Source organism: Ursus maritimus, unplaced genomic scaffold (genome assembly GCF_017311325.1).
Source record: "Ursus maritimus isolate PB19 unplaced genomic scaffold, ASM1731132v1 scaffold_33, whole genome shotgun sequence".
Taxonomy (NCBI): Eukaryota; Metazoa; Chordata; class Mammalia; order Carnivora; family Ursidae; genus Ursus; species Ursus maritimus.
The window spans coordinates 20,152,909-20,173,831 of record NW_024425897.1 but is presented as its reverse complement, the minus strand read 5'-3'; the positions used below and the strand labels follow the sequence as shown (position 1 = coordinate 20,173,831).

The 20,923-nt window shown below is 50.0% G+C and overlaps 1 protein-coding gene across 2 annotated transcripts in view; it reads left to right on the top strand.

Moving 5' to 3' along the window:
- The first annotated feature begins 4,600 nt into the window (after positions 1 to 4,600).
- RPH3A (rabphilin 3A) overlaps positions 4,601 to 20,923 on the top strand; it is a 64,640-nt gene continuing 48,317 nt past the window's right edge. The window contains exons 1-3 of one of the 2 annotated variants that reach the window (XM_008688901.2): positions 4,601 to 4,707; positions 8,593 to 8,604; positions 17,182 to 17,328. In XM_008688901.2, coding sequence (XP_008687123.2) covers positions 4,637 to 4,707; positions 8,593 to 8,604; positions 17,182 to 17,328 — 230 coding nt within the window. In that variant the 5' untranslated portion in view covers positions 4,601 to 4,636. The remainder of the gene's footprint in view (positions 4,708 to 8,592; positions 8,605 to 17,181; positions 17,329 to 20,923) is intronic. The other variant, XM_008688900.2, reaches the window with a different exon arrangement.

Sequence of the window (20,923 nt, the reverse complement as noted above, 5' to 3'; positions counted from 1 at the left end):
TATGGTGAGGACTGAGCAAGATACGACTTGGAAGGCACTTAGCAGGTAGCAAGCCCTTGACATGGGAGCTGTCAATGATTGCTCCTGTTGCTTTGGTGATGGGAAGCAGACTGTCTTGGAGCTTGCTGCAGGACGGGCGGCCACCTGTGTCTGGGAGACAGAGCTGGAGCCTCTGGCTTCTGGGCAGGAAGCGATTTCGGGCTTTCTGAACTTGGAGCTGCAGGACTGGATCCTAAGCCATGGCTTTGGCCCTCACAGAGCCCAAATGTGTGATCATTCAGCATCTCCAGGGAAGGGGGGGCTGGGTGGGCACGTCTCTGCTTGTTTCTGAGGCTGAGAGGTGGGAATACAGTCGGGGGCTGATGGTCACCACACATTCGTTAGGATCTAGCAATCTAAAACTGAGGAGGAATGTTCTGTAGGTGTGAGCCGAGTAGTGATTAGCACATGGTCTGGGAGAGAGTTCAGATCCTGGCTCTGCTTTGCTGGCTATGTGATTTTAAGGAAGTGACTTAACCACTCTGAGCCTCAGTTTCTCACCTATAAAGTAAGGATTCTATCACTTAGCTGGGAGTAGGATTGTAAGGATTAAAGCAAATGGTGAAGGTATGGAATTTTACACATAGTAGACGCTTGAGAAACGTTAGTCATCATTGCTAGATAAACCGTATAGTCTAGGGCAAGCAGGAGAGGAGGGTTACCATTCTGCAAGTGCTCATGGCCTGTCAGGGACTGTGGTGGGTGCTTAAACTCACCAGCTCGGTGACCAGGGTTCTGCAGACCCTAGGGCAGAATCCTATGTAATTTATCTGACATGTGCCTCTGTCCTTTGGCTCCTGGTATCAATGGTTGGTTTCGCTCTGCTGCTCGTCCCTGGGGCTAGGGGCCTTCTGTCCGCTGTGCTGTTGGCTTCTCTGTAGCACGCAGTAGGAGAGGCAGGGGGCTTCTGAAAATGTCAGAGGCTTACCATTTCTATGAACTCACCCTCAAACCTCACATCTTGGCTGGACTTCATGGAGCATCATCTGTGGGCAGGTAGGAGAACGTCTTAGGATCGCCTCCTATCAGATTAGAGGGTGGTTAAGCGGCTTGCCTGGGGTGATGAACTCAGGGATCAGAACCCCATTGTCCTAAAATTCTCCCTTCTACTCCCATGTGAGGTCAAGTTCTCTGAAAGCAGAACCAGCGATAGGATTTCTACGACTAGTGATGACTCAGGGAAGCAGTGTAGGGCAGCGGGGGGTGTGGCTTTAGCTGGAGTCTGGCCTCAGCCTGATCCCACGGGGAGCTCTGGAGCTGTTGGCACACACAGCTGTCCCACCTGGACCCAAGGAGGCTGTGCTTTCATATCCCCGCCTTGCCCGTTCCTCATTGGCTTTGGGCTGCACCTGGGGTGACCGTAGCCTCCTAGGTATCTGGGCAAGGCGGCTGCTTTTGTTGGCTGAGGGCAGTTCTCTGGAAAATGGTACTGCTATCAGCTCTTAGCTACTAATTCTCCTAGAGGCTGGGGGGTGGACGCCCCTCCTGTAAAGGACATTGGCAGTCCCTGCTGGCCCCCTCCCCTCCACCTGCATCTACTCCCTCCCTCCCCCTCCCCCAGTGAGGGCCTGCCTGCGGACACATGACCTTCTTTCTCTGGCCTTGCTCCTCTGGCGTTCAATGCCTCAATGGCTCAGACATCCCCTCTCCTGGCCCAGGGCTGGTTGACCGGGGCACACACTGGACAAGGAATCCAGTCCTGAGATGTGAAGTGCTTTGGGAGCCCTGGATGGCAAAGCCGAAATAACCAGTACTGTCCAGGGTGGCTTCTAGCCTGGAGGATGGAACTGGGTGGTTTCCACGGGGCTGTCAGCCAGCACTCTTGCGCTTTGCGGGCAGAATTTTAATAGGAAATGAACTCCTGGTGCGCATGACTGAATGCTGGAGAGGGTGGGTGGCCAGATTCCACCTTGAGGGCAAAGGAATTTGGAGATCAGAGTTTGCAGGAGGGGACTGTGTAACCCTTGCGCCAGCCCTCCCTGCTTCCTGGGATCTTCTCCCCCGCTGCCCCCCCACTGCCGAGGGCAGTGCTTCATCTCTCCTGCAAAGCAGAAAGCAGGGTATTCAAAGGAACGTTCCAAGTCCAGTCCAGGGTCAGCTGAGGAAGCCCATTACCTGGGCCCGAGGTTCCCGGCACCCAACAGGGGCCAGCGGTCCCTGGGGCCCAGGGCGGCCTCGCTCAGCTCCCGGCACAGGCAAAAATGAGACATTACATTTCTTTTCAGCAGATTTCTTCTGCACCAGGAGCCGTCCCTCCTTTCTTTCTCTTTTCCCAGCAGAAACAGTGAAATGGTCACATGAGTCTGGGAAGATTATGTCAACCACAGGGGAGCAGACGAAATGGCTTTTCTGTAAGAGGCTTCCCTCCCTCGTGTCCAGCCCCAGCCCACTGGAAGATTTATAACCCCACTGGCTGCAGGATAGCAGAGAGAGTGCCCTCCCTGTTCACCTGCCAGTTTCTCAACTATTCAGCATCCCAGAAAACAAGGCCATGTTGTACCAAGACCTTCAGGGAAATAAGGACCCACTGGACACAGTGATCCCCACCTTCTGAAGTTTTACTGATGTACTTGATTTGGGGTGAAGGAAAGGACATAAAGAGCTCATGTGGCTTTTGCAGACGTACGTACAGCCCAGATCAAGATACAGAACATTTTCACCCTCCAGAGTTCCCCTTCTGCCTCTTCCCAGCCAATACCCTCCAAAGTTAGCCATGGATTTGCTCTGTATTCTCCAACCATCAAATAGCTTTGTCTGTTCTTAACTTTCATGTAAATACCATCAAATAGCGTGTCCTCTTTTGCTGCTGGCTTCTTTCATAAAACATCACGTCTGCGACATTCGTCCCCATTGTTACGTACATCAGGAGTTTGTCTTTTATTGTGGACCAGTATTCCACTGTGTGAACCGACCACCTTTATCGTCTGCTCTCCTGTTGATGGACTTCTGGATGATTTCTAGTTTTTAGCTGTTATGAATAAAGAGGTTATGAACACTCTTGGACATCTTTTAAAACAGAAGCATTTTCCCCTTGGGTATGTGCCTAAGAGTAGAATTCGTGAACCGTAGGATAGGTAAATGTTTATAGCCTTCATGGGCCTGCCAGTTCTCCAGTGTCATCTCTCTCCCCCAACTTCACAGAGATAAAATTCACATATCATATGATTCACCCATTTAAAGTAGACAATTTAGGGGACGCCTGGGGTGGCTCAGGGGGTTAAGCATCTGCCTTCAGCTCAGGTCAAGATCCCAGGGTCCTGGGGTTGAGTCCCGCATCAGGCTCCCTGCTCAGCAGGAAATCTGCTTCTCCCTCTGCCTGTCCCTCCCCCTGCTTGTACTCTCTCTCTGACAAATAAATAAATAAAATCTTAGGAAAAAATAGACAATTTAGTGGCTTTTAGTGTATTTCCAGAGTTGTGCAACCATCATCACAGTGAATTTTAGAACATTCTCATTGCCCCCGCAAAGAAGCCCCGTACCCCATAGCCATCACGTCCAGCCCTTCTACCCTCCCCCAGTCAATCAAAATCTACTTTCCGTCTCTATGGATTTGCCTATTCTGGACATTTCTTGTAAAGGGAACCATCCACTATGTGGTCTCTCATGACTGGCTTCTTTCACTCAGCGGCATGTTTTGGAGGTCTGTCCACGTGGCGTGTGTGAATGCTTCCTTCCCCTTCTGCGGCCGTGTGACATGCCATCGCATAGATACACGTCCGTCTGTCCGTTCATCAGCTGGTGACTATTGAGTCGTTCCTGCCGTTTGGCTATGGCGAATAATGCTGCGATGAGCGTTTGCGTACACGTTTTTGTGTGAGCACGTGTCTTCATTTCTCTTGGGTGGGTAGATACTTAGGCGTGGGGTTGCTGGGTCGTGTGGTAGCCCTGTGTTTAACCGTGGTGGTGCTGTTTTTACAAGCTGTGAGTTATGTCTGTGAACATCTTCCCGGCCGCTGTGCTGAGCACGGACTGAAGAAGGCGCAGGGTGGAAGCAGGGGAACCAGTGAAGAGGCTACCGTAGTCAGCCAGGTGCGGATGGTAGCGGTTTGGCTCAGCACGGCAGCGAGCCAGGCAGAGAGCAGTGGGCAGGTTCTGGGTGGGTTCTGAAGATCAAGCCAACGTGATTTTCTGATGGCTTGGGCGTTAAAGTATTAAAAAAAAAAAAAGAACAACCAGGATCGACTCCAGGATTTCAGATCTCAAAGCTGACCAAGCCAAGTGGACTGGGAAATGAGTCCCAGGACATCCCCCAGTAGGAAGACTCTGGGTTGGAATTAAGAACTCCGAGGACCCTCGCCCTGCTGTGCACGTCACCCTGAGGTAGTGAATGAGAAGAATGTGTATTTAAGGACGAAGTCTCTCTGCTCTGATCCATTTCTGCCACTAGGGAGGCTATGACGTCCAGCGGGAACTTTCCCCCCTGGGGCCTCAGTTTCCCCATTTGGGAAGTGGAGAAGCTGGGTGATGTTCCCTTTCTTCTCTGCATCCCCTGGAGTAACTGGCATCGAGTGAGGACTTGAGAAAGACAAAGAGTGGCTGCATAACTGGGTGATGTGCTCTCTGGGTTCCTGTTTTCCAGGAGCACCGAACTTGTGCCATGACCGACACCGTATTCAGCAACAGCTCTAGCCGTTGGATGTGTCCCGGTGACCGACCCCTGCAATCAAAGTAAGTGGCTGCGTCTTCCGGGGGATGGCTTGTGTGGGGTCCGCGGGGGAGAAAAAGGGGCCTGCAAAGAAACAAATAGAATTTCCTTCCTTGGGGTGGGAAAAAAATGAGTCTGGGGGGCTATTGGTATAGAAACTTCTCTGATTTTACTGCTTTGCAAGGCTGGAATAACAAGAGGAAATTCTGAGCTGCCTGCCCCATTTTAGAGGCGGCAGTAAGAGCACAGACCCGGTGCTCAGAATCAGGCTTGGTCTGCTTCTGGATCCAAGCTCGTTTCCTGTGTGGTCATAGGCGAAGCTCTGTCCCTCTCTGGGCCTCAGTTTTCTTATCAATCACATAAGGAAGTTGGACTAGGTCCCAGGGTGCAAACTGGCAGGCCACCAGCTGACTCCGACTTGCAGTGGTGTTTTCTTACTATTTGATTTTGGCCTGATGATTTAAAAATTGGGAAATGTGACCTAAAGGTGACGTCACATTCTGTATCCAGTGATTATTACACCCGAATCAGGGACGCCTTGGATCTCTATCCCCCTCGCTCATGAGGGCTGATAAATTTTCAGGCATTTTGCAAGCCGGGGATTAAACACAACCGTTCTGAAAAATTGAATTCATAATTCTACAGTTAAGCAATATTCAACACAAAGGACGTAATGACTCAAAATTAATCCCTTAATTATTTTACGACATTTTGTCCTTCTCTGGGTTACGTTATGTACGTCTATTATACCCGTGTATATAGTGACATACTATCGCATATTTCTTCCCGGTTTTGCATTCAGTGGGGCTTTTCCTCCACTGTTAAGTAGTCAGTTGTGAGAAGTTCACCAGCACACCACCGCTTGACGGTCTAAGTCTGTTGTTTACCATTCCTGCAGATTTTCAATCAACGTGGCTTGTTTCTTTGAACGCTTGGTAATTTTTTATTGTGCGCTCAATCTATGAGAATCCTGGGGAACCTCCTGCAGGGATATTTTTCTTCAGAGGGATTGGCACTCTTGCTCCTGCCAGGAGTGAGGGGTACCCCTCACCCGGGATGACGTTAGCCCCCCCAAGAGGGTCGTGGCTCCGTGTCGGGGTCTCAGATGGAGCTTCTCCGCCCGTGAGGAGCTGACATCAGACTCCTGCCTCGGCTTCCTGCTCACAGCTCACTGTCCTGGACTCTGTCGGCTGGGTCTTCTTTTTCTTTTCTAAAAAATTGCCTTATAAAGGTATACCTACGTACCTTCAACAGTACCCATTTGAAGTACGATTTGGTAGCTGTCAAAACATACGTTCATGAAACAGTCACAACAGGCAAGATAAATAAACAAATCCATCCACCCCAGAAGCTTCCTTGTGCCTTTTCCTCCACGTCCTCCCCGCCCATCTCTAGGTAATTGCTCCTCTTTCTCTAACTATACATTAGTTTGCATTTTCCAGAATGTCCTACAAATGGCATCGTAGAGTGCGAACTCTTTTTTGGGGGAAGAGATGTCCCTCTTCTTTCTCTCAGCACAATTTATTTCGTGAGCCGTCCTTCTTGTCCCACAACATCCAGACTGTCTTGCGTAGCAGTAGCCTGTTCCTTCCTAGGACCGAACTCCATTTCGTTGTGTGGATAATACCACAACTTGTGTATCTGTCCACCTGCCGATGGGCTCTAGCTGTTTCCAGTTTGGGGCCGGTGCAAAGAAAGCCTCCTATAGAGATGCTTTCCTCTCTCTTGGGTAATTACTTGGGAGCAGACTGTCCCTACTTGCGTGACAGGTGTATGCCGGACTTCTCACTAAGCGGCCAGCCCGTTTTCCAAGTCGGTTGTGCCATTTTATGTTCCCACCAGCAGGTGTGGGAGGGAGTTCCAGCTTCTCTGCCTCCTCGCCAGCCCTGGAGATGACCAGTCTTTCCAGTGTTAGCCTCTCTAGGGTGTGCGCACAGGCATTTCTCTGGGCTTTTCACTCGCGTTTCCCTACTGACTAATGATGCTGAACGTCCTATGTAATGTTTGCCATTCCTGGAACCCCTTTGTTGAAATGTCTGTTCAGACCTTTTGTCCAAAATCAGGTCATTTACCTTCTTGTTAAATTTTACCAGGTTTTTTTTTTCATACGTTATAGAGAAATGTCCTTTTTTTGGAAACATGTTTTGCACATATTTTCTCTCGTTCTAACGACGTGCCTTTTCTTTCTCATAACAGAATCTTTTGAAGAGGAAACGTTTTTGTTTTGACAAAGTCTATTTTGTTTATTTGTTTTGCCAAGGGAGGCAGTGTTGGAGAATTGCCTTGCTTTCTAGCAATCCCAGAACTGCATTCAAACAGGGTCTGTTCCAGGGCACCTGGGTGGTGCGGTCAGTTGGGCGTCCGACCCTTGGTTTCAGCTCATGGCGTGATCTCAGGGTCGTGAGATCGAGCCCTGCATCCGGCTCTGCGCTCAGCACGGAGTCCTGCTGGGGGGATCTCTCTCCTTCTCCCTCTGCCCCTTCTGTTCATGCACTTTCTCTCTTTCTCAAATAAATACATAAATCTTTTTAAAAGAGGGTCTGCTCTAATTTATCCAGGACCTAATTATATCCTGGCAGAGGGTCTTTCTGAATATTTAGTCCGCCCATGCTCTCTGAAGCAAAAGCCCCTGCCTGCTTCCTTCCATCTAAAACCTCCCGTTCTACGAATTTTACAGTTTTGAAGACACCAGGGAACTCTGTTGGCTTCCTTGTCAAAAGGAAACTTCCAGTCTGCCAAGCCCTTCCCGTGGTGTTCTCTTGGAGCCAAACTTACTTCGCAGAGAATATTCCATCAGCCAAAAACTGTGTCTCTGTAAGATAAACAGTTGCCTGAAGGATGGATGGGGGTAAAATATTTATTTTATTTAAGAAATGTCAGTTAATTAAAATACCATCCATCAGAGTTTACTTTAGTCAATATGAAGCCAAACAATTTGCCCTACAATTAAATTAGAATTATTCAAACAGTCTGGACGCACGTTCATTCAAGTGCTTCTGGGCTCCTGTGAGCCACCTTGCATTCTGCACGCATCCGGCTGCCTTGACTGCTCCTGCGTTTCTTTCAGATATTAAAATTATTTTTCAAATAAATGCTAATGGGTGAATTATAGGCATCACACATGCCAGCTAGTCTGCTGCAGCTCGTGTGGACACCTCTAATGCCTTTCTCCGGTAAATGAAGACATCTCGTCTTAATTAACTGCCGGCTAGCCAGACACATTTACTATTTTTGTGATTTTCAGAGGCTTTCGTGATTTTCAAAGACCTTCCTCGCTCAGCCTCCTTGAATTTAATGATGGTGTGATTGTGTTTGAAAGCCGGGAACGCACCTGCTTCTTGCTGGGGTAGAGCGGTGGCTCAGCTCCCTGTGTTGGGAATACGTGGGGAGGAAGGCTGGTGCCTGAAGGTTGATATGTCTCTATGGCTTTCCAGTCTGCAAGCCAGAGAGGACCAGAGGTCAGGGGTGGAAACTGAGGCACAAAGGGAGGCCATGACATGCCTATGATTGCTCACCTAGTAAATGGAGATGCTGGTCTCCTTTCTGGAAGAACTTGCTTTCCCAAAGTGGGACCACAGCAAATGAATGATCTGCTGACTATTCGGGGTTCGTGGCCCTCCTTCAGTGTGCTCCTCATCCCCCGGATGATGTTGGCCATGCTGCCATTAGGTGATTTCTCTTTAGTACCAGAAATCCATTATTCAGATACATCAATGATCAGCTCAGTTAATTAAGAAGCTGAACTGATTGGTTATTTTAATCAAACCTGAGGATTTTACAGCCCTACCTTGCAGCAGCCTTTTTCAGCTGTGCGGAAATGAGATCGTAATGACTGGGGGCGGGGGGGGGGGGGGACTTTCCTAACTTTATTTATTTTCTCTCTCTCTCCTTCCTTTGCCTTCCTTCAGTGATAAAGAACAGTGAGTATTTTGATACTTTAATTTTTCTACAAACAGAATTTTATCTTTTTTTTCTGATCAAATTAGCTTTGCTCCTAAAGAGAGCTGATTAAAAAAAGAACTAGCAAGTTTTGCATATCTAACAAAACAGAACAAAACAAAACACACAAAGAAACCCACGTTTCTTGAGGAAAAAAATTATGAAGTTTCAAAAAATGATCTTGGTAAGAGAATGGAATGCATCCCTTAGGAGAGCTCTCAATTTCATCCTTGTTAGTAATCTCGGGATTCCAGGAAATTTATTGACCACTCTGTGCTGGCTTCTGCAGCATTTGCCTGGGAACAGTGTTCTCAGATAAAGACGGTGTTAGCTCACATAACTGCTATCATTAATGAAAGGTGATGAGGAGCAGAACAGAGCCTGTGGGAAGTTACGTGCCACACATATGGTCTCTGTCACCTCAGGGGAGGTCAGTCTGGTTTCCCAGCGAAGTGCCTTTGACGCAGAGGTCCTATCTTTGCTTACAACGTTTGTGTTTAAATTGGATTCATTTCCTCAATATGCATGACAGATTGAACGCTGGGTCCAATAAATGAACAGCCAGGCTGCAAAGCAGACCAGGCTTTGGTTGCGTGTGCACATTGAGAAGCTCTGGAAAGCCATTTTTACCCTCCCTAAGATGGGGAAGTTATCCCAGAGCCAGTTTTCTGGCATCAGAAAACCCAGGTCTGAGTCCTGCTCTGGTAGTCAGTTTCAGCGTGGCCTTGAGCCACGCCCTTCACCTCCTTGAGTCCTGGCTCCCTCCTTTGTAAAGTGGGTTATCAGGTGCCCTTCCTCCCTCTTTGGGTGGTGGTAGGATCAAATGAGATGCACGGGAAAGCTTTGTAAACTGTAAAGCACCAAGCAAAGTCAGAGGCATGTGTGAATTACAATTTTGCCTCACCTCTCTGTATATATACATTGTGTGCACACACACACATGTACGCACACACACATTGTATGTATATGTTATATATAATATATGTAATATATATATTATATTTATACCTGTATATACCTTACATCTGGAACGTGTGTGTGTGTGTGTGTGTGTATACATATATATAGCACTTGCATAATTTCAGCTTTTTTGGACCCAAGTGACCACATCATCAGGCCCAGAATCCTTAAAGGTTTTCTTAACGCTGATAAACACTTAACTAGGTGTTCTGGGAAATTCTTTCCCCGCCTCCGACCCTCCCTTCCTATCCGTCAGCTGGGGGCTTTGGACAAGCTGATCACTAAAGACCATTTGAATGTTCTGCAGTCTCTGTTGTTGGCTGGTGAGACTCTGGCCAGACAAGATCAGCTTTTCATGAATATCGTGAGTATATTATTCAGACATCCAGGGAGAGATGCTGAGACATGTCAGGTCATAAATGTGAACATCACGAGAGAAGTTCATGACTCTAGAGGGTGCCAAGGCTCCTAGAGGCTCCCTGAGGGCTGACAGTTGAAAGGTAGGGTGTATGTTCATTCTCTTTCTTTCCTTCCTTCCTTCAGCCCTTCCCTCCTCCCTTCTTTCCTTCATTAACAAATACTCACCATGTACCAACCACCTATCAAACACTGTGCTAAGCACCAGGGATACAGGGATAGCCAGAGTAGGAGTATGTATCTGGTGGGGTCTACAAACAAATAAACAGCCAGTCAACAACAAATACACAAGTGTGCAAGGAGCTGTAATAGCAGAATCACAGTGGGCGGTGGGAACATGAGGAGAGGCACCCAGCCCAGACTTGGTGGGCATGATGGGAGAGCTCCTGGAAGAAGTGATGTGTAAACTGAGACCAGGTGACAGAGGAGCCAGACAGAGAAGAGACAGAGGAGTTCCAGGTAGGGGAACAGCAGGTGCAAAGTCCAAATATGAGAGGTAGCATGGGAATTTAGAGGAACTGAGTAGAACTCGGTCTGACTTAAAAGATTACAGGAGCCCCGAGATCCCCTTAGCATTCTAAAGGGGGCAGGGGGTCCACAGCCTCCCTTCTGCACCCCCTTTAGTCTGATAGGGGTAAATTTCATCCAAAAGGGCCTTTATGCCAGCAGGGCATATGTAAACCATTTTGTGGGTAGCAGCCTCTCCTTCCCCATCCTTTCCTGCCAGATTCATTAAAACCTCATTCACTGAGCTGTAAAGAGACTTCCTGCTGACACCTGCCTCTGTTGGCATCCTGGGGGGAAGGGGGGTGGAGAAGAAGAAAGGAAAGAAAAAGGATTAATTTTCTGCACACCGCTGCTATTTAATGCTTCAGAGCTTTCGTGCCCTGACAGCACTTCCATCATCCCACTCCTTTTGGGAATTATAATTTATTAATAGAGACATCTGGTAGGTATTTATTATGTGACTGTTGTGTGCATGAAATGAAGGATTGAGGTGGGAGGCCAAAAGGAGCTGGGAGTCTGGCCTTTGCAGTATTTTAGGGAGCGACCCCAGTGAGATTCTTCCACCAGGAGGCAGGACCGATTTCCTTCTGCCTTGGGGGCCGCGGCTGCTGGCTGTGGTGGGAGGGCTCCTTTGGACCCTCCAGACACACCTGAGCAGGTATGTGCAGGTGCCAATGAAGCATGGCCAGGAGGCCAGTTTCTTGAGTCTCTGACTCACATGTGTTTCTCAGCAACTCCCCTCTCTCTTCGGAGCATCAGTCAGCTGGAAAATGAGCAGGTCAGCTGTGGTGATCTTTGAACTTTTTGTTAGCAGTGAAACTCTTCCTTCGAATAAACTTAATCCAGAAGCAAGATGTGTAAGACAGATAAGAGGAGAGCTGGATAAAGACCTTTAGTGGCTGAAAGCAGTCAACAGATGATAGTGAAGTCTATGCAACTGGTCATTTCAAATAATACCAAACCGCAAAATAAATGTAGTGACTCTAACAGGCTTCACCTTAGTGCATGGTTGCTGTAGTGGATAGTGTATCGGTTAGCTTTCGCTGTGTGACAAACCATCTTAAAACTCAGTGACATAGAACCACGGTTACTCATTCCCAGGCTTCTGGGCTTGGCTGGTGGCCCTGCTGGTCTTGCCTGGGCTTGCTTGTGCCTCAAAGGGTTGGCTGATCTAGGACGGCCATGGCTGGAATAGCTCAGCTCTGCTCCACATGCTTCTCATCCTCCAGCACGCTACCCTGGGCTTGTCGTGCTCATGGCAGAAGTGTAAGAGAGAAGCAGAAACGCAGGAGACTTCTGCAGGCTCAGCCTCAGGAGGGGCACGAGATCACTCTCTTGCATTTTATTGGCTGGAGCAAGTCATAAGTCTGGGAAGGATTCATGGGTAGGAAAATAGACTAATTCTTTGGTGAGAGTGAGTTCAAATTCACATGGCAAAGAGCATGGATACTTGGGAGGGTGAAGTATCGAGGTCATCAATGCAGTAAACCATATTTCATGCTTTTATTAAATATTGAGGTTTTCGTTTTGTTTTTTACTGGAATCCCTGCTTTGCTAGTGTTGAGAACCCAGCTGGGTGAGGATGGAGGGCCTGGTTGCCTGCCTACTCTGTCCCTCTCTCCCCCACTCACCTGCAGCCCTTGAGATCCCTCCAGGGAACTGCCAAGAACAGTTTCGGGGGAATAGGAGGCAGGAATCCCTCAATATTTCTCCAGGAAGCATTGTCTCAGATATGTGAATCAGAGTGGAGACAGGCTAGGCTCTTCACTCTCACCGGTCCCAGCCAGTAAGCCAGGGGTCTGTCCTCATGCAGCCTTTGAGGGTCCAGAGTAGCCCCTCAGGGTCCCAGCAGGAAACAGAAGGAAATCATTCCCATTTAATAAATCTAGAAACTGATATTCAGAGCAGTGCAGAGCCCCAATATACACCCTGCTTATATGCAGCAGACTCAGGATTAGGATCTCGAACTCTGCCTGGTTAAGGACAGCTCACGTTGGCCTGCAATGGCCCTCTGGGTATTTTCTGGCTTGGATACAATGCTGTGAGTAACTTGTTTAAAGAAGTAGTACTGTGGTCTCCAGGTTTGGTCTTTGATAAGTTCCCAACCCTGGACTCTGGTCTTAAGGATGTGGAACTGCAGTCTTCTGCCCAGAGGCCCTTGGCAAGGGAGCCACTGTCCTGTCATAGGAACATTCTTGAGGGTCCCACATTCACAGGGCTCCCCAGCATACCATGGGGAGGCCCAGACAGACCCAATCTCTCCCTTGAGAGCACAGGCTTTGGTTTGAAACACCCTTGTTTCCCTCTGTTTGCTTTTGGAATTAAAACATGCAAATCCACAGGAGGCTTGTGAGTCCCCACTGAGACCAGTCGGTGACATTTTCAGACACTGGATGAGCTGTTTGTCAGCCGCATGTTTTGGAGCCGAGAATGGGGAAGGGTTTGGAGAGCTGCTGGCAGCCTCCAGCAGACCTTCTGCTTGTCTGCAGATGGAAGTAATTATCTCGGGCGGGCCCTGTCAGGGACCCCCATCCCTGCTTATGTTGCTGGAGCCACACATGACCAGCAGCACCCGTTTCCTGTGCACATGGACCTGAACAAGTGTCCGGGTGAGAGGCATGGTTTCATGTCTGGTCCATGGCTGACCCTGTCCGTGACCAGACTGTGAGCTGCAGGAACATGTCCTTGAAGGGGTCTCCAGTGCGTACGCAGCCCAGGATCTCACCTGTGCTCTGTTTTGGTCACTGAGCTGCTTTGTAAAGGCAGGAAATAAATGGAGAGGGATGAGAAGAGGAGGAAGGAAGAAAGTGGGAACAAAAGAGGGAAGAGTAGGGGCAGTTGAGACACCCATTTCCATGGAAAGCCAGAGGGACCTGCGGAGGTGGCTGGATTAGGTTGTGACTAAGGCTCTTTGGGAAGGATGAGTGGTCTTCATTATGCTGGAGTCCAGTGTATCCTTTAAAAATAATGAGAAGAAACAGCACGCTAAAGGATATTAACACACCATAAGGAAGACCTTTTTAACAGAACATCGCAGGCTCCTTATGAGAGAGTGAGGTCTCGGTTGGAGGAGCATTCAAGCAGGGCAGACAGACAATGGTTTCCGCCTCCTGGTGTTCATGACTTTGCATAATCCCCTCACCCTGAGTGTGGGTGGGACCTGGGACCTGTTTCTAACCTATAGAACACAGCAAAGGGACCTGATGTCACTCTCATGATTACATCATGATATATAAGACTCTCTCCATTGACAGGAGCTAGGTTCACCTGGCACACTTGATGAAGCAAGCAGCCCACGGGATGAAGTTGGAGAAGCCCACCTGGTTAGGAATTGCAGAATGCCTCCAGGACCCGGGGGTGGCCTCTTGACAACAGCTAACGAAAAGCCAGGCCCTCATTTTAGGCAGCTGCAAGGAAATGAATTCTGCCAAAAACCCGAATTTGCCTGGAAGCAGATTTTTCCCCAGTCAAGCCTCCAGATAAGAACACAGCTCAGCCAACACCTGCTTGCAGCCTCGTGAGACGTCAAGCAGAGGACGCAGCTTAGCAGTGCCAGGACAGACACAGAAACCATGAGACAATATATGTGTGTTGTTTTAAGCCCCTAAGTTTATAACAACTCGTTATGCAGCAATGGAAATTGTATACTGACACTGTAGATGGGCCTTTATGCCACTCTGTCTCTATCCTCTAGCCGAGTTTTTCCAGTTATCTAATGCTGCAGAACAAATCACTCCAACTGAGTGACTTAAGACAACAGAAACCACTTGTCACATCTCACAGTTTCTGTTGGTGGGCATTTGAGGGTGGCCTCTGGGTGCTTCTGGCACAAGCTCCCTCATGCAGCTGTAGTCACATGCCAGTGGGGCTGCAGGCATCCCAGGGCTTGCCGGGGGCTGGAGGATTGCGTAGCAGTCAAGTCGGTGCTGGCTGTGACTGGGGGGCCCCCAATCCCCTGCACCTGGGCCTCTCCACTGGGATGTTTGCGTGTCCTCGTGACATGGCACCTGGCTTCCCCTGGGGCGGATGACCCAAGACACCAAGGCCGGAAGCTGCAATGTCTTTTACGACCCAGCCTTGGAAGTCATACACTGCCACTATCACTGTATTTCATTAGTCACATGCAGGACCAGCCGGGAGTCAGTGTGAATACCAGGAGGCAGGGGTCCTAGGGGACCATCTTGCAGGCTGGCTACCACATGGACCTTCACCTCCTCCGGCATTCCCCTGCCATTTCAACTCCAGGCCTTTGCAAAGACCATTTATTCCCTCCACTAGGCCTGGTCTTTTCCTCTGCCATCCCCTCATGGATATCAGCTTACCCCTGAGGTCTCCGCAGGGGCCCTAGCTGTGCTGCAGGGCCCGCAGTTTATGTGGGTTAAGGGGCCCTCTTTAAGATAACAAAGACAAAAATACCTTGCTTTTGCAAATTTTTCAATCACTTGACCATTGCTAATGCCCTTCCCGGGGTCCGAGAAGGTGCCTGTGCAAACACCCAGTCTCAAGTGTAAGCTTCACTGGCTTCACAGTAGACCCTTGTTGGGGTCTTCACATGGATGTCATCTCCCCAGGGGGCTGTCCTTGGCCCCCTAGACTGACCAGTTTCCACTGCGTGGATCTCCCTATGGGTCACAGCTATGATTAGACATTTAACATCCCTTTGGGCCACGAGGGACTGTGTCTTATTCAAAATCTTTCTGTGCTTACTCTCAGACACTATTCTAAACACAACCAACACAGTAGTGGCCTAGACTCAGACAAGGCCCCTGCCCTCCTGGAACCAGCATTGTGGTGGTGGGGGGTGGGGAGGGATGCACTAAACAGGTAAACAACAAAAATTTTTCCAAAGATAATTTCAATTAGTGATGGGTGCCATGAAAAAAGTCAATCTGGGCAGTGGGAGATTGAGGAAGGCCTCTCCGAGAAGCTGCTGCTTGAGCTGAGGCCCGAATAATGAGAAGGAGCCGGCCATGGAAAAATCTGCAGAAATAAGTTTTCCGGGTAAAGGGGACAGCAAGTGCAAAGGCCCTGAGGCAAAAACCAGGTTTCAGTGTTCAGGACTGAGCAGAGAGCCCAGTGCAGCTGACTGTAGGGATAAGGGAAAGCAAGAAGCCATAAGGACGGAGAGGCAGGCGAAGGACAGATTGGGTAGGATTGTGCAGATGGGCAAAATTTAGAGTAGGTTTTATTTTATTAAGGTAGAATGCACAGAGGAACATAACATTAACCATTTGAAAGTGTACGATTCAGTGGCATTTATCATATTCACAATGTCATGCACCCACTACCGCTATGAAGTTCTGGGCATAGTTCTAAATCAGTGAGAAGCCATTGGAGGGTTTGAGCAGCGTGGTCCGAGCACATTTCACAGTTGCTCGTCCCCAGAGCCCCGGCTGCAAGACCAGGTGTGCTTCCACGAGGAATTTCCCCAGGCCACGCCTTCCTTCCCTTTCTCAGAGTAAGGCCTGCCCCCCGGACTTCTGTTTCTCTTTGCTTTCGGACTCTTCCCTCTCTGCTCTTCTGAACAAACCAGCTAAGGGTGGGAGAATGGAAGAGAAGCCAGGGGGAGGGAGGAAGATGGGGCTTTTAATTTCCAACTTTGAGTGTCAAAAGGCAATTTCATGCCTGCTGATGTGATTAGAGCAGTGGAAATGATAGAGGCTGGCAGCTAATGGGGTGCTGGCCCAGGAGGATTCCTACTTCCTGATTTTTTTCCCTAGCAGGGACAAGCATTTCTAGTGGTGTTTAACCTTGCATTCCACTCAGGGGGTGCACCTCAGTGCCATGGGCCGTGGACCATCTTATTAGCAGAGATGATGATAATTTGCCATAGACCACAGCATCAGCTCTCCACCCAAGCAGCCTTTGATCCGCCGCACCCCCACCGGGGCTGCGTGGGCAGGCCTTTGGTTCCCTCTGTATGGTGGATGTTAAGTGAGCCACCTGCCCGGCTCCGAATTCCGCCTTTGCCACTTCCCAGCCATGTGACTTGGGGCAAGTGGTCTCGTTTCTCCACATCTGAGTCTCCTCACCCAGAAGTGGGCAGGAACAACCCTTGTGAGGTCATGTGGGCACCCAGTGGGTGCTATGTCAGTGTTGGCTTTACAAAAATGAAAAAAAAAAAAAAAGAAAAGTGCAAGATGGAACACAAACTGCTACAGGAGCTTTTGAGGCTGGAAATCTGGATGTTGATGTGAAATGAAGAGCTTTTTGTAAACCCAACTGGCAATTAGTGCCAGTTTATAAAAGAAATCATTTGTAGCCCAAACAGACCATCCGTGCTGGGCAGGAGCTGGGTCAACCTGGGACCCAGGGCTTCCAATCACCCTTCCAGATTTGTTTCTGCTCCAGCTGTAGCGTCTCCTTTTCTGGATTCTTCTCCTGAGAACATCCTTCCTCTCCGGGTTCTCATGAGCATCCTGCAAACGCTGCTCATAGAGTGTCTACCATGTGCTAAGCGCTTGGTAGAAACAAACTCATCAGAACCCCATGAGGGAGGAGAGTGTGTCCCATTGTACAGATGAGCAAACTGAGGCTCGTCTCCCTGATGGCGAGTTTCCCCACAGGGCTCTGAACTGAGGTTTCCCAGACCCCAGGAACCAGAGCCTAACCACCACTGTCTGCTTCCTTCTGGGCACCTCTGCAATCTCACGCCTCCCCGTATTACCTTTCAGGCTCCGGGCAGGCTGGTCCGTCCATCCCGGCGGTCAGCCCGAAAGACAGAGGAAGCAGGAAGAGCTGACAGATGAGGAGAAGGAAATCATCAACAGAGTGATCGCTCGAGCTGAGAAGATGGAAGAGATGGAGCAGGAGCGAATCGGGTGAGGCCCGACACTTGCCATCCATCTGGAGAGTCCCTGAGGCCTGAGGGCCAGCAGACTGTGCTGCTGAGGGGGGTCCTGGGACAGGGTGGAGTGCCCCGGGGGCTCGCCACTCCCCCCCATAGAACTGGAATCTTTGTGGCACGGGGTGGAGGAGCTCAAGAAGGAGGAGACAGAATGGGCTGGGGACTGGCTAGGGAAGGGGCTTCGTGGCTGGGGGTGCCTTACAGAGGGGGAGTTCCGAGAGGGCAGTGGGGGCTCATCATTGGAGCCTGGGGGCCCGTGGTTGTGAGCAAAGGGCGTCTGGGCCAATCTCAGCTGCGTAGAAATACGTCCTAGAGGCACAGGAGACCAGAATGTACAGCCGAGGGAGAGGGAAGGAGGAGAATGGCAGAAACGGATGCTGAAAGAGGGAGAGAGCCCGAGGGGGAGACGGCAGAGGTTAACCTGGTGGGTCTGGACTCGAAGAATGGGCGGGCCCCATCCCAGCTCCCTGCTTGCCCGCTGTGGATCCCAGACATGGGATCCTTCACCTCTCTGAGCCCCTGTTCGCTCGCTTGTCGAGTGGGGCCACGACAGTCTATGTCACAGGACTATTGCAAGCAGTAGGTGGAATGATGCACGTACGCTTCCCAGACCCCGGTGACACTTCATTTTCATAAATGGTAAGAAGAAGGGAAAAAGTAGAGTTTGGAGGGCAGAGCTTTTTAAAATGTGTATGAGAGAGAAGCAAAGGATATAAGGAGGCTGTGTGATGTGTGTGTCAGAGGGTGACAAAATCAGTGAGTGAGGCCGGGGCTAGAGGGGGAGGGAGCAGTATGTGGGTGGTCTTGCAAAGGGAGGAGTGGGGGAAATGGGGGTGACTGTGGGGGTAGGAAGGGGAGGGGGGGCTCGTGGCACAGGTGGAAGAGTGGCTGTCAGATTGCCAGGCCCCCGGAGGGTCCTCCCAGACCAGGATCTCAAGTGGCCTTCCTCCTCCACGGCCCCCTCCCCAGGCCCTTCTGCCAGGGGCTGCCCTTGCCAATTGCTTGCAACTGATGTGGGCACCGAGGTGTCCGTTTATCTCCCCACCCACACACCCGGCTAGGGGCGAACGAGGGTTTTGGACGGACAGTGGAAGTTGGTGCCTTTGGTCTGAGCCTCCGCAGGGTAGGATGGGGACTGCTGCTGACCGATGACAGACACCTGCCACGGCTGGTGTCCGTGTTGTGCTCCACCTTCCGTCTGCTTGCTCCGAGGCTGCTGAAGGGATAGGTCTCCAGAGGCGTGCTTACGGGGTTGCGTTCTTATTTTGCTTTTTAAAAGATACATCAAGAGTGGGGCGTTGTCCAGGCAGGAGGTCTATGAGTGTGTGTGTGTGTGTGTGTGTGTGTGGGTGTGTGTGTTCACTTCACCCAACAATGGGCCTCAGCCGTTTGAAGTGAGGGATATGGGTAATAAGGGTAAATGCTTAAAGCAAAACTGCTCTCAGCCTTTTTCTGCCGTAGCACTTACTGCCAGATAACGTGGTTTATATTGTACAGAATGAGTTTGACTGTTGTATAGCTCTCCCTATTAGATTGTAAGATTGCTGAGGGTAGAGATTTTTTTGCCCATCTTGTTCACTAGTGGATTCTCAGAGTACATAATAGGGGTGCAGTAAAATATTTGTTGAACGAGTGAGTGAACATGGCAGGCCATGCTGCCCCAAATTTCTTTAGACATCCCCTGTGGCCAAGAGGGTCCCAATTCCCAGGGGAGGCACTCTGATTGGCTGGCTTATGGCAGGGGCTGTCTCTCATCGGGTCAGCTGTGGCCAGGGGTGCCAGCCGTGTTGTACAAACATGGGCTCGTTTGGGGGTAAAGTTTCGGAGGTCACTGTGGGCTGAGCGGATTCCACCTTGAGCCTTTTAGGACAGGATAGATGGGTTCCCTGCCTTGTCCTCCGTGTCTTATCATATCGCCCCAGCTAGCTTGTGGATATGGTGGGATAGCACCGTGGTTAATTCCTGGGGCCCAGAGTCAGAGACACCTGGGTTCAAATTCCAGCTCTCCCACGTCCCTTCTGTGTGACCTTAGGTAAGCCCCTTTAACCTCTCTGTGCCTCAGTTTCCTCAACTGTAAAATGGGGACAACGTTAGCACCTAATTCTTGGTGAGTGTTTAATTAGGGTGCAAAGGGTTATCATAGTGCCTGGCACAGAGCACAGCTCGATAAATGGTGGCAATCCTTTAAAGATGACTTTGCTGAGGAAGCTCGGTTTTTGACGCTGTCCAAGGCCTCCGTTCTAGAGTTATGCCCTGAGACTCCTATTTGGCAAGCACTGGAATTCCAGCAGCCCTGGCTTCCCTAAAGGGAATTTGAGAGGCTTCCAGGGAGACCGGGGCCAAGCCCTTGATGACAGAGTGTCCCTTTGCTGAAACAGTGTGCTTTCTGCCAGAGTGGAGGAGGCCAGTCCCGCGGGATTCTGGCCATGGCTCTTCCCCTGCACTGTTCCAGCAGCCAGTGCTTGCTGGTAGCATTGCCAGAGGCAAACCCAATGTGATTTGTGTCTTACGATCTCAAACCTGCCCTCATTCCTGTTCTCTCCGTGCTTCCCTGGGAAGGGATCAGAATGGAGTCAGGTGAAAGCAAGATGACACATCGGATACGAAGCAAGGTGGAAAACAGGGTGCCATCGGGGCTCCCACTTCAGAACCCAGGACTCTCAGTCAATGAGCCTTTGGGGCCTCAGTCCCCCTCCCCCATCTAATGAGGCGGGTCAGGCTGATTCTCAGCATCCTTCCTGTTCAGACGCTAGAGTAGTTAGGTGTGTCTGATGGAGGACCCCATACCAGGCTGTTGGCTGGCCTGCTCGGAACTAATGAGCTCCTTCGAACTGTTAAAATTCCAGATGTATCTGAGAACGCTTCTGGGTTCACACCAGCTCTGACATTGAATCTTCTTTCCTATTAACTGAGGGAAGGCCATCTGGGAGCAGTGTGAGATCATCATTAATAAACATCATGAAAGATCGTCATCATACTAGGTACCATTTATTGAGCACTTACTATGTGCCAGGCACTGAATCTAAAACTTTCTATAGATTAACTCGTTAACTGCTCTCAACCTTGTCAAGTTGGTGCTATTATCGTCCTCCTTTTGCAGGTGAGGAAACAAACTCAAAGAGGTGATTGGCCTAAGGTCACTTGCCCAAGGTCACATAGAGCCAAGATAGACATTCCTGTCTGGCTGACCTTCAGAATTTTGCTTTTAATTCTTCGGTGTTTTTCCTGAAGGCCTGCCCCCAAATTCTTAGACTCTGAAAAACATGGAAATTTTAAAAGCTCAGGTGTGGAGGGGGACACTGTGGGACTGGAAGCTGGAGCCCCCTGGGTGCTGGTCAAGTGGTTTCTTCCGGTTCTTGTTCACCTGTTTGTACTTCCAAAGCTGCCAGTACCGCGTGCGCCCGTGGCTCTGGGAGATGCAGCGAAGAATCGCCCTCAGGCCTCCAGGAGGCGCTCCCTCCCTGGGGCACTTTGGCTAGAGCTAGCCACCCCAGGGATCCCCAGGCAAGCGGCAGACAAGAGCTGCTTCTCTCCCTGAAGGCTCTTTGCTTCTGCCCTGGGGTTGGGGG